The sequence below is a fragment of the Capricornis sumatraensis genome, chromosome 14 (assembly GCF_032405125.1).
Source record: "Capricornis sumatraensis isolate serow.1 chromosome 14, serow.2, whole genome shotgun sequence".
Taxonomy (NCBI): Eukaryota; Metazoa; Chordata; class Mammalia; order Artiodactyla; family Bovidae; genus Capricornis; species Capricornis sumatraensis.
The window spans coordinates 59,702,776-59,715,462 of NC_091082.1; the positions used below are offsets into that span (position 1 = coordinate 59,702,776).

Consider the following 12,687-nt stretch of genomic DNA (forward strand, 5'->3'; position numbering starts at 1 on the left):
AACAGAGCCCAGAGAGATCCTTAGTAGGTACCCTGCCTACTTTAGATACCTTTTCCAACCCCATCAGGTCAGAAGGAAAGGGAGCAGCCGACTGGGGCTTTTCTGTTTTAGAGACTTTGGGAAAAATATCCTATCCCTTCTGATAAGAGATGCTTCAGCATTTAAAAATCTCTTTGTTTCTTGGTAAGAGTTGCAAACGTTACAGTTAGCAGAAAGCGCAACTACTGTTTAGAGGGTGTGTGAATTGAGCTGTTAGTAGTTAAGGTGGTTCAGAGCGGGAATTCACAGGTCAGAAGAAAAGGAAAGGCTAGTTTTAGGCCATGGGAGACCCTGGGTTAGAAGCTCACATGTTCTCCATCACCTGGTGTTACAATGCTCACAGTTCCTTTGCTGGTGAAGCCTCACTAGGACCAACACTGCTCCCCAAATAGGCAGGCGTTTCTGCCAGCCCTTCTCTCCTGGGGTGAGTGGGTTCAAGCTGCTGTGACTGGCTGGTGGACAGGGCCTGAGGAATCCCAAGAGGCTCCGTGAGGTGTGGGTGGAGGAACCAGCCAGAATAGGGAGGGCAGAGGTGCTGGACGCCGTGTCTCCAACAGCCCTCCCCCTTGAGACGGGTGCCTCCCCCATGACACCTGCCTGGCCCATGTGCAGAATCAACCAAGGATGAGAGAGAGAGAGCCGCAGGGAGGAACGGGGGCTGCTCCAGGACCCTTGGGGAACCCACTTGGGCCGAGTGTCCCTGGGGTCCTACTCTGTGGTCATGCAGTCAGCTGTCTTGCCCTGTATTCAGCCTCTCTCAAAACACAGACCCAAGAGAAGGTGACCACGACATCAGGCGCTCTGCTCACTGAGGTCAGTGCTCTTTCAGATAAATAAATATGTATAGAAAGGCCTGGAGAGAGCTCTAGGTGTGAGAAAGGCGGAGCGCACTTTCCATGCAGGGGTGGGACAATGGGGGAGAGAGAAGAAGAACAACAGAAAAAAGCAAGCTTGGAAATCCAATGGTCCCTGGGTTCCGGCCACCCTAAACTCTACCTTGCACAGTTTGGCAGCAGCATGATCATAGAACAGACAAATCAACAGAGAACCCGCCTCCCGCCCACCCCCGTGGAAAAATATACATTCCAATATTTATGTAATAATTTAGCTAGAATAAGTCTTCTGCATTTGTGCAAATAAATTAAACGGAACAATTTTCTTTTCCCCGTAAAGAAAGAAACGGCAACGCAATTTAAAAACTGGCAGGCCGTTAAAAAGAGCCCGTTTGGCCTCTGACAAGCCGAGCCAGGACAGGGCCCCCTGGCCAGGCTTGCAAGTCTCTGTGGAGAGTGGACCTTACCCTGATGACGATGGCCTTTTGGGGTTAAAGTGACTTGGGTGTGCCCGAGAAAGGGTCTGGTCCCACGCGTTCACACTGGAGGGAGTGGGGGGCAGAGTGGGGTGGGGGGGGACATCAAAAACAGACCACATCCTCGGGGAGACGGGCTCCAGAAGTAGCAGTTTGGACGAGGGACATTTACAAGCACAGAGGGCACAATAGTTTTGTTATTTACAAATACACAGCAGTCCTTCAAGTTTTCAAGTTTCATAAAAAGGAGGCAGGGAGGGAAAGGGACCAAAAAAATCCCCCAACGAACCGAACAAAAAGAAGGAAAAAAAAAAAACATTGAAAAAAAACAAAAACAAACCCAGATTAACAACACAACTGTATCGCTCCGAGGACAACAGAGAGTTGACATGTTCACACACGGTTGTAGTATGTACATCAATTACAGAGGTGACGACGCAGGGGAGGGGCCCACGCGAGCAGGCTCGGCCACACCCGCGCCCACGTGTGCGAGAGATCGCGCACACACGCACCACCACGCACGCCCAGCCGCACAGCCCACCCCCACCCCACCCCCCCAGCTCGCACGCACGTCCACACGCACAGACACGCCCGCCGGGCAGCAGGCGAAGGGAGGCGGGTATCACCAGTCCGCGTCCTCCTCTATGTAATAATCAGGGGCGGTACCATCAAAGAGGCCGGGGTCGAGGGACTTCCGCTGCTTCCCTCTGGCGAAGACACGCGAGATGGAGCCGAATCCCATCTTCTCTTTCTTCTTTTTCCGTTTTTGGTCTTCAAGATCCTCTAGTGACTGCGGAGTCGGGCCAGATGATGGATGAGGCGGGGAGAAGAACAAAGAAAAGCTGAGCTGGGGCGGAAGACAGGGAGGGGTGGGGGTGGGGGGACATCCGTGGGTAAAGATGCTAGGGTCTGCCCCTCACTTGCTGAGCGGACTTGGGCCTGTTACAGAACCTCTTGAGGACAACGCTAGGACCCATCCAAAACTGTCATGAGGATGTCACTAAAGTGAAGATTAAAAAAACGCTTAGAACAGTGCCTGGCACATAATAAGCATTCATGACAGCTGCTGTTGGGGTTTGTACTGTAATTTAAATTCAGTGTGCTGTCCACAGCCTTCCTGTGCTTGTAGAGGGCTTGCAGAAGCGCATCCATGCATGCTGCCACGGCGGGCCACAGGGCCCATGAGATGAGCCCTCTGGAAAAGGGGGTGTCAGGAGAACATGGACAACCAGGGAGGAGAAAACCTAAGCTTCATGTCAGCCAAGAGCAAAGACCCTGGACCATAAGTACTATACTTGTACTGACAAGTATAGTACTGACAAGAAGCAGTACTGGCCTCGGTAGAGCTGGGAGGCCAGGGTTGGGTTCTGATCTTGATTATGTCACTACCCGGGGAAACCTGGAGAGCCCCCAACTTCTCTGAGCCCAGTTTTCTCATCTTGTGACGGAGGGATTGTTAATAATGACAAAAACAATGATGAGGAGAAGGAGATCTTTCTCTCAGGATAACTATGGGTTTGCAGCTTTGCAAACTGTCAAGTATTTTATACAAAGATGCAGGGTGGTGTTATTGGTCAAAAAGGTGGAGGTTACAGTAATGGTTCCTCAAACCACATCAGAATTACCTTAATTCCAACCACCTTCCCCACACCCCAACCTGGCAGATTAGAATCTCTAGGGTGAAGGGCCTAGGAATCTGCAATAGGGAAATCTTCACTGGCAGACCCTGGTGCAGACAAGCAGTCCAGACGACCAGCGTGTGGGAACCCCAGGACGAGAAAGCTGACCTCAGAGAACCCCTCTGATCCTCATGTCCATGTTTTCCTCCCTACAGCCCCTTCCTCGCTCTTAAGATAGTGTACTGAAATGTTAAAAATGAATTTTAAAAAGTTTCCCGCAGCAAGAGGTCCAAAGAGCCCAAGGCCCCCATCACCAGCTTGTGGCTGCCAGAAGACACTCGACAGGGCTGCATGGAGGATGTGGGATGCTCTTAGTAGGTCCACAGATCTGGAAGAGGATGTAACAGGGCAAATCCAGGTGCTGAGCCCAGCTCATGCACCAACCCACGTGTGACTGAAGTTGTGGCCTAACTTCTCTCTGCCCTGGGTGCCCAAGTATGGATATGGGAATGCTGAGGGCCCAGGGGAGCAAGTGAAGTCATGGTCAAGGAAGGGTGCAAGGAGGGCCTGAGTGGCCAGGGAAGGCACACCTACCTGTACAATGGGGTTGTGCAGGTTCTTCTGAACTGGGCCGGGACTGTCGCCCTGTAGCCAAAGGAGAGGAGGAAGATGAAACAGCGGAGACACACAACATATGAGAATAGAGGTGGCCCGTGGAGCATGGGCTTTTCCCTGAGGGACTGCCCTGCCTCTGGGGAATCCACCCTCCACCCTTAAAGTAGACACTTCCCAATGGCTCAATCATGGCACCTCAGGTTCATGGAGATGCTGCCTGGATCCTGGCCAGAGGCCCTGAAGTGATCTGCCTGTTCTGGTTTCTTGACCCCTATTACCTCTGACCAACAGAGGGTAATATTAATATTTCCCCCACAAATAACAAATAAATGTCTTATTGTGTGGAGGGGTGGACAGGGCTCATTAGCCTGATTTACAGATAAACAGAGAGGTTCCAGACAGTCCAACATAGTAAAGCTAATTAAAACCAGAGCTACAACTCAAATTCAAGACCATCTGTTTCTTCTTGGTCTAGTGCCCCTTCCTCTGAGTGTGCAAAAGCCCTCACCATATCCCAGAATCAATCTGCCCTGCCTGGGGTAGGGGCATAGATCACTGGGATCACAAGAGTCATTACTAGGGTGACTTCTGGTGCTCATTTCCAGAACTGCTAGTAAAAGGCAAGAAACAAACCATGTGTCACCTGAGTGAATATCCATCTTCTCCAGCCTCTCTGTGCTGAGTCCCCACCTCTGCTCTAAATAAGTGACCAGAGCATGAAAGGATGGGGGTTGCTTATTCCAGGCCAGGCTGTTGTTGCAGGTACCAGGTCAGATGCCTGAGAACAGAGCTACACCTGGAGCTATTTTCAGGTTCTTCCTGGCTTACCTGTATGCACATCTGTTGAGATGGGGGATGAAGGTGGTTGAGGGAGGGCAGGGATGGAACAAACAGTAGTTTAGTCTTTAGTCCCATCTCAAGGTTTGCAAACAATCTATCTATCTGCCAGGCAGCTAAGGTAGGTTGGTTCTGTATAGGGCCATCTTTGCCAAATTTATGGGTGAGAGAATGAGGCTGGAGCCCACTGAAATATCTACATATAGATTGGCTTATCAAAGCATCCACTGCCCAGGGCCCTGTGTAAAGTGAGCTTGGGAATAAACATGCCAGACCTGCTCTCTGTAGCAGCAGGTTATGTGCCAAGGCCAAGTTGCACAAAAGGCTAGATCTGAGCCAAATGCAATTCAGGAGGCCTTTAAAGAACACTTTCTGCAGGGTGGATTTCCCAGTGGCATTTTGACTGTCAAAGCCCCATTGGGAAGACAAAATAATGGCCCTTGGGAAGGTCTTATTTGAGGTGTGCTCAGATACTACAGGGTATCTGGCCCACACTATGAACAGCAGTGCTGGCTGTAGGTATAACTCAGCAGTGACTCCTCAGAAAGACAGTAATGTCAGAGGCCCCTCTACCGGCCAAACCTTCCTTGCCTTGGCTCTGTCAGGACAGCCTTTATCACCAGAATTCTCTTCTGGGAACAAGAGAAGAACAGATTGCTTCCTTCAAGCCCCAGTGAAAACAGAATCCCAGTCCTGAGTGGGGTTCAGGGCCCCTTCTCATGCTCATGTGACTTCAAGAGGCCCCGGCCAGCAGTCTCTGGCCCCACACCACCAGGCTGAGTCAACTCATTTCAAGTTTAGTCTTAGCTATTAAGTGCTTTTCATTGTTACTGTCGATTTGGAAAAAAAAAAAATTGCTTCCATTATGATTACTAATATAGAAAAGTTACTGATTTTTATCAATTGATATTGTAGCAGTACTGATATATACTTATTATTGGTGTAATGAGTTCAGGTTATTCTCTTGAGGTTTTCCAGGTAGATAATCACCCCACTGGCAAGTAACTGTTATTCTGTCTTCCTCTCCCACTATAGCCACCTCATTTCTGTTTTATTATCCATCTCACTGGTTAATAGAACAACATAAACTGTGTTGAGAAAGCTTGTCCATGCATTTGAAGACCTGACTGCTGTGTCTTTAGGACGTGGCAGGGGAGCCGCTATGGATTATCAACCACATGATGGACCAAATATGAAAAGTAGTCCCCCCCTCCCCCCAAAAAATAAAAAAATAAAAAAGAAAAGTGGTCCCCATACCCTGACCCCAGTGTTTCATGTTCGAGCCTTGATGTGGAGGCTTCCTGTCCTCAGACACTTGACCCACCTGCCTTTGTTCACCACCCCCATTCCTGGGAAGCCTGTCTCCCCACCAGTCATCAAGAGTTATATATATGGCTACTGACCTGCACCTCTTGGTAGCTGGGACCCAGTATACAATCAAAAAGCATGTGATTAAGTAAGCAAAGCAAACAAACTTAGAACAAATTCACTGGGTGCCTCTCCAGAAGCAAAACATGCAAAAACTCCTGGAGATTAAAAAGAAAAAAGTCTGGCTGATTCCTGGATAAAGGACCAAGAGCTGGTTCTACAGGGAAACGGGAGTGGTGGTGGTGGTGAGATCCCGAGCTCGGAAGGTAGTCTGGGAGGAGACGCCCATGGTCCCAGACACAGCCCACCACAGGTAAGCCCAGGCTGCTAAGCCCCTGTGTCCGACCCAGGCCCGCCTTCCTCTGGATTTTCCTCGCCCTCCCGGACACAAGGAGCCAACAGGCCTCATTTCTTTCTCTCCCCACATCCATCTCTTCTTGCAAAAGGAAAGAACAGAACAGGAAATGCCTCCGCCAGAATGCTCCCTGGGTGGACGAGAGGAAACAGCGGGTAGGTCTCCACCCCTCCACCCCCACCCCTGAGGTTTCCAGGGGGGCCCATGGCCTGGGCCCTGCGGCTGCTGGCCTTACGTTGCAGAGGGAGTGTGTCCGGTGTCGGGGGGAGTTGATGTCGCTTGGCGTGGACGACCGGTCGCCTTCGGCGGCAGATGCGTCGGAGATGACAGAGGGCTGCCGGGAGTGGCAGGGGCTCACCCTGACCGCTGGAAAGCAGGGACAGTTGGTGAGTGGGGGAGGGAGAGGATATCCGTGCCTTTACTGCCTTGCAGGTTGTTCCACCCATTATACAGATGGGAACACTGAGACATATAGAAGAGACTTGCCCCGCTCTTCGCCCCTCTATTCCACAGTCCCACGCATCACCAGAGAGCTGCTGCTGGCAAGAATCTCCAGTCCCTGGATCCAATAAGCCCCCTCCTAACCAGGATGAAGAGAAGAGCAAAGCTTTCAGGCACCTTGGTGATTGCTTTTCACAATGCTCCCGCTGCCTGGATGTTACCTGGACCTGGTGCAATCCTAACAGCTGGTTAATACCAGCTTCCCAAGCAAGAAGCCTTGAAGCCACCACTGGCTCTTCTTTCTCTCTCACTCCCTCACTCCACAGCCAATCACCAGCAGCACCTCCAAATACAGCTTTAAATCTGGCCACTTCTCTCTAGCCCCACCACCACTACCCTAGCCCAGGTCACCACTGTCTCTTGCCTAGCAGACCATGGCAGTCTCCCAGATGGCCTCCACTCCTCACTGCAGTGAGAGCCAGGCAACCGGTCTCACTTTACCAGGGGCTAGAAATGCGGTCCTCCCGCAAGTGAAGGGATTCAGCCCTGCCCACCTCCACCCAGCCTCAGCTCATGTCACACCAGCTTTCGGATGGTGCCCGACATGCACTCTTTCCCTCCTGCCTCAGCCTTCCCTGGTCCTGCTGCCCATAGGGCACATTCTCATCCTTCAAGTCTCAGCCTGACCGGAGAGAAACCTCTCCCCACCCAATTATCAGCTCTCCCCACTCTTTTTTTCCTATCAAAGCACCTGCTTTCCATTGATTTCTCTCCCTGAACTAAGATCTGTAATCATACTTTGTCAATTTAGTTACATGTTTTCTGTCTACACACCTACAATGCCAGCTTAATGAGGGTGGGCATCTGGGTTTCTTATCCATGTCCAACCCCAGAGCTCATGGTACCTGGCATGTAGTAGGTGATCAGTTAATAGCAGCTGAATGCCTGTAAGCCCACCAGAGTCCCTCCAGCAGATCGCTCTCCTGGCTGTAGGCGCTGGCCCTGGATGGAGGAAGCACTGCTGGACAACACTGAGGGCCTATGGTGTGCAGGCAGCACCTCAGCAGTGAGGGCTACATTACTGAGAGGCGATTCTTGCTGCCAGGCGCCCTATGGAGGAGTGGGTGGGGTAGGGTTGGGTGGGTACTTTTGGAGTCAGAAGCTTGGGTTCCTAGCTAGGTGACAGCAGGAACCACAGGCTCCAGAAGCCAGCTGCCTGTCTCCAATTTGCACCTGTCACATAAATGCCACTCACAGGAGGGACAAAAAAATGGAGCCAAGTTTGCTGCAGATGTGTAGAGGGGTTTGGGGTTTGTACGGTAGCCGGTGGGTCTAGATGTTGACCAGAGGCTGAGCCCCTCTCCCCACCAGTGCCCGGAGCAAACACCCCTAACATTTATTTCTGACTTTCCCACACATCCAGTGATTACCTGGAGCTGTCAGTCAAGAAACTCTCACTGTCTCCTCCGCCAAAGGATGCTCATGTGATCTGGACGGGAGGATCAGGGTATCCACGGCCCAACACTGTGATTGGTCCAGGGGTGGGCATGTGAATTGACTGGCCAATCAGTGTAGCCACTCCCTAGACACAGTGATTGGTTCGGCTATAGGCACGTGACCCTGGCTGGCCAATCAGAGTCCTTTGGGATTTACTATACACAAAGAGAAAGATTTCCCTTTAAGAGTTGAGAGCTGCAGGGGCCCTAAAAGCCAGAAACTGCTGGAGACTTTCTGCTTTGTGGCAAGAGGTAGTCTAAAGATGAGGCCACATGTAGGCAGGCAGAGCTGAGAGATGGAGCGAGTCAGACCCAGATATTGTTTGAACCTTGGTATCCAGCTACACTTGAGGTCCATCACTGATTTTTCAGTTACCCTGAGCCATGGCCTTTGCCCCCCACACCCCCCAAAGCAGCGACAGTGTGTAAAGAGATGCTCGCCTCCTGAGACGCCTCCACAGCCGTGGCTGGGCCAGGTTGGGCTGGACTCACCTTGCCGGTCCGCAGGGTGGGGGGGATGTGAATGGTAGAGAGTCTGCTGGCTCTGACGGATGGCTGCGGTCAGCGGGAGGTCTGCCTGCACCACCCACTCCTGGTTGCCGTTAAGCACCGTCTCGCCGGGCATGGCGAGTGAATGCCGCTTGGGGACGTCCTTGGTCAGTGTGGCTAAGGACTGCTTGGCCTGGAGAGAGAGCCGGGGAACAGGAAGAAGGCCGTGTGATCAAGGGGACTCCTCTCCACCTACTGTTGGGCCATCACCCACCATCCTGAGAAAGCCAGGCATCTGGCACACCAGGGCATGTCCCGCTCTGCACCACCTGCCAATCAGCACATCACCTAGGGTGTGCTCTGGGGTTAGTCATCCCTTAGTTCCTGCCAACACACAGTCAGACCACAAAGGGGGATGGAGGACACACTTAGCACCCATTCTTTTGGTTTTTCTGAGGACCAGTTGGGATTTGAATGAGATGGTAAGAAAGTGGTGTTTTGCCTTTTTTTCCCTTGTGCTAAGTCGCTTCAGTCATGTCCAACTCTTCGCGACCCCATGGACTGTAGTCCACCAGACTCCTCTGTCCATGGGATTCTCCAAGCAAGAATACTGGAGTGGGTTACCATGCCCTTCTTCTTCCTGACCCTTTATCCCCTTACCTCCTCTCAAATTCAACCTGTGGTGGCTCCTTCACAAGGTGCTGTGCAACACAGGCTGGGAACAGGGCAGACCCTCAGCCTGGCTCCCAGGATTCCATGAAAACACGCGAGAAACAACGAAACCCAGGACACAGGTGTGGGGCTGAGCTTGGGCAGGCGAATAGCCAGACAGCTCTTCCTTTCTCTGTCTCGTGACTGAAGTTATGGACCTTTGGGTTAGCTTTGGGTCAGCTCCCCACCAGGGTATAGGGGGTCTTATTAGAAGTTGTGCCAAATTATTCAAGGGAGAAAAAGGGTACATATTAGGAATGTATTAATGTGTACTTTCCATCATATTCAATTTCTGCTTCCCCACTTACTCCCCAGGCTCATGCCAGGGGAGGGGCCCATGGGCTCTAACAGAACAGATGGCAGAGCCACCATGAGTGCTGGCTTTGCCCCTAATATGAACACAGATGAAATGGAAAGACTTCATCTCATCTTTCTCCTAGCTCCAGAACTTTCCATACCCTAAGACCCTGGGCTCCTCCAGGCAGAGAAAGAGAGTCGCTGAGAAATGAAGTCCTTAGCCTAAAGCCTGATACAGCCTTATCACACTGACCAGCTGTGTTATTTTAGATAAATCATTGCCCTCTCTGAGCCTCAGTTTCCCTATCTGTGTGATGAAAAGCTTGGACCAATCTTTAGGGCTCTCTCTAGCTTGGATACCCCAGGAGTCTATGAAATCACTCCCCTTCCACTGCCAGCCCCCAGGGAATATAAACCCCCTTGGCAGAGAGAGGCTGAGTTGAAGGAGTCAGCTCCTCATCTACCAGCCAGGTAATAATCTCTACCTGGTTTAGAAAACAGTCATGTGCTCAAGTGTAATAGCCCTGGGTCTCAAGTAGGGAGTGCAGGATTAGCTGTGCTTGCCAGAGGAGAAATTAGAACTCGGAGAGGTTAAGTAACTTCTCCAGGAATGCACAGCAGGCACGATGTCAAAGTTGGGCCCCAAGCCTGGGAGCCCCATGGTTGTCTATGGTGCCCACCCTTCTCTGGGGCAAGGAAATAACCAGCACAAGTGATGCAGACTCTGAATCCATGAGGCAGGGAGTAGGGTGTGGCTGGTCACCACGGGATCCCCAGCACCTGGCTTGGGGCTGGGCACGAGTGAAGCACTCAGGAAAACTGCAGAGGGAGTGGAAGCAGGTCTCTGCCACGGCCAGGCAGACAGCCCAGGGAATCTGCGCTGTTCACTTACTACAGGAACAATGGAGCAATCCTTTCACTGAAGGAAGGAGCCGGGCTGGGTGTGTCTTGGAGCTGCCACGTGCCTGCAGCAGGCCCACCAGCATCATGGACTCGTTTCCTGGACCAGCGCGCCTCACTGGGGACCACATCTGCTCTCCCCTCCAGGTGTCTGTGTGCCTGGCCTCCCAGCCCTCCATCTGTGTAGTTGGCTGCCCTACAGGTGGACTCTGGTGGGAAGTGAGCACCCGTTCAGTCTGCCATCAGTGCTAACTAACTCTCAGCTCTGCCCTCTTGCAAACACCCCCAGGCACACACATGGAAAGCACAGGCAAGTCCAAGTCACCCCCTGAAATGAGCAGCCCCTTGAGGCAGCGTAGAAAGAGGCCTGGGCAGGACCACTCTCCTGTCCCTACCTGGCTTCCTTCTCCCAGGTAGAGCCTCACCTCTGTCTAGGCCTGAGAGCAGCACCTTCTGGGAATAACTCAGCAGGCAGCTTGGCATTATTACTGCCTGACAATGTGGAGGAGCCTACCTTTAGTCCTGCAGGACAGGGCGGGTGTGTCTGTGAGTTCTGAGCACAGGAACCTGTGACAAACTGTCCACTCATGAGTTTAAATCTCCAAGACTGAGCAAAACAGAGATGTGAACTGCAGATGAGGCATATAAAGTCTAACTTAAAATACTTGCAGGTACACACACATACACACCCTCTCTCTCATTGGTGCACTGGATCATTTTTTCTTTTTGGTGGCAATCTGCACATTTCTCTACTAATCTCCTCCATTGAATGCAATTCAACACTAGGAGCTCGCTCTTCTCTCTGCGCCTACATGCCCTGCTGGGCACCCTGAACCCACAGTTTTGAGCTCCTGGGAACTGGTGAATTGGCTCAAACACCCTCATGTGACAAAAGTCAGACAGAACACGGTGCAAACTCCATTTCAACTATTTGACTTGCTGTGTGATCTGAAGCAAGTTACTCCACCACTCTGAGCCTTAGGTCTTCACAGTAAGATGGGGAACTGAGAGGGATCATTGTCTGTAAGTGCGCCCCTTGGAGTTGTGGGACAAGGCAGCCTAGTACAGCGCCTTGGAGCCTGGGCTCTCGGATCCAATAGCCTGGATCTGAGCCCAGCTCTGCCACTTCCTAGCTGGGGGATCCTGAGAGAGGCCCCTCGCCTGTGCCTTCATACCCTTGTCTGTCTGATGAGGTAACGTGGCTGCTATGGAGAGCACTTGGCCTATGGTTTAAAAAAAAAGGCTCAATAAATGTCAGTGATTATTATTATGAAACAGTTTCTACTTCACAGGTAGGAGCCAGACATGGAATATTTCACAGGAAGGCCCAGGATACTGTCTGGTTTGCTGTCCAACAGTAGTAGGCTGTTAGGATTATTTATGCCTCTGTGAGATTGGATAACCCAGGAAGTAGAAGGGAAGAGGAGTGTGGAGCCCTGCCCTCCTCCCCCTCAGGTTCCTAACTGTCTGAAGGCCAGGCTGTGTTTCCAGTCAGAGAGTTGGCCTGACCTGTGAGGGATGCTGCAAGTGAGGCTCACTGGCTTATCAAGGGATCTGTGCTTGTTGAGGGGCTTCCCAGGTGGCACTGGTGGTAAAGAACCCACCTGCCAATGCAGGACACATCAGAGACAAGGGTTTGATCCCTGAGTGGGGAAGATCCCCTGGAGGAGGACATGCCAACCTACTCCAGTATTCTTGCTTGGAGAACCCCGCGGACAGAGGGGCCTGGCAGGCCACAGTCCAGAGGGTCTCACAGAGTCGGACATGACTTAAGTGACTTCCAGGTGGCACTGGTGGTAAAGCACCCACCTGCCAATTCAGGAGACATAAGAGGCATGGATTTGATCCCTGGGTGGGGAAGATTCCTGAGGGATATCTCTCCCGCCAAAGCCTGAGAGGATTTCAGGGCAGGAGCCTTTCAACCAAACATGAGAAGGTCATGCTCGCGGGGACTCCAGCTGCACAAATGCTGCCTTTGCACTGAAGAGTCATCATGTTGGCGACAAGCGGACTCGATGACCGTCTTCCTGGGCTTAACCACTGTGACCCTGTCCCAGACCTCAGAATGTGGTGGCAGTGGGTCCAGCGTGGAGGCACCAGAATGAGCTGATAAGGCAATACTGGGTGCATGCCTTCTCCAGCCAACCCACAGGGTGGAGAGAGGCCCTATGGGGGACAACGTCAGGCTTGGGCAGGCTCTGACCCTCACAT

The 12,687-nt window shown here is 51.9% G+C and overlaps 1 protein-coding gene across 3 annotated transcripts in view; it reads right to left on the minus strand.

The window, feature by feature from the left end:
- Window positions 1–1,970: 1,970 nt before the first annotated feature.
- The window catches only part of KAZN (kazrin, periplakin interacting protein), a 462,055-nt gene continuing 451,338 nt past the window's right edge, over window positions 1,971–12,687 (minus strand). For 2 of the 3 annotated variants that reach the window (XM_068985854.1, XM_068985855.1), the window contains exons 5-8: window positions 8,572–8,761; window positions 6,378–6,508; window positions 3,562–3,612; window positions 1,971–2,138 (exon numbers count right to left, since the gene is read on the minus strand). In XM_068985854.1, coding sequence (XP_068841955.1) covers window positions 1,971–2,138; window positions 3,562–3,612; window positions 6,378–6,508; window positions 8,572–8,761 — 540 coding nt within the window. The remainder of the gene's footprint in view (window positions 2,139–3,561; window positions 3,613–6,377; window positions 6,509–8,571; window positions 8,762–12,687) is intronic. The other variant, XM_068985856.1, reaches the window with a different exon arrangement.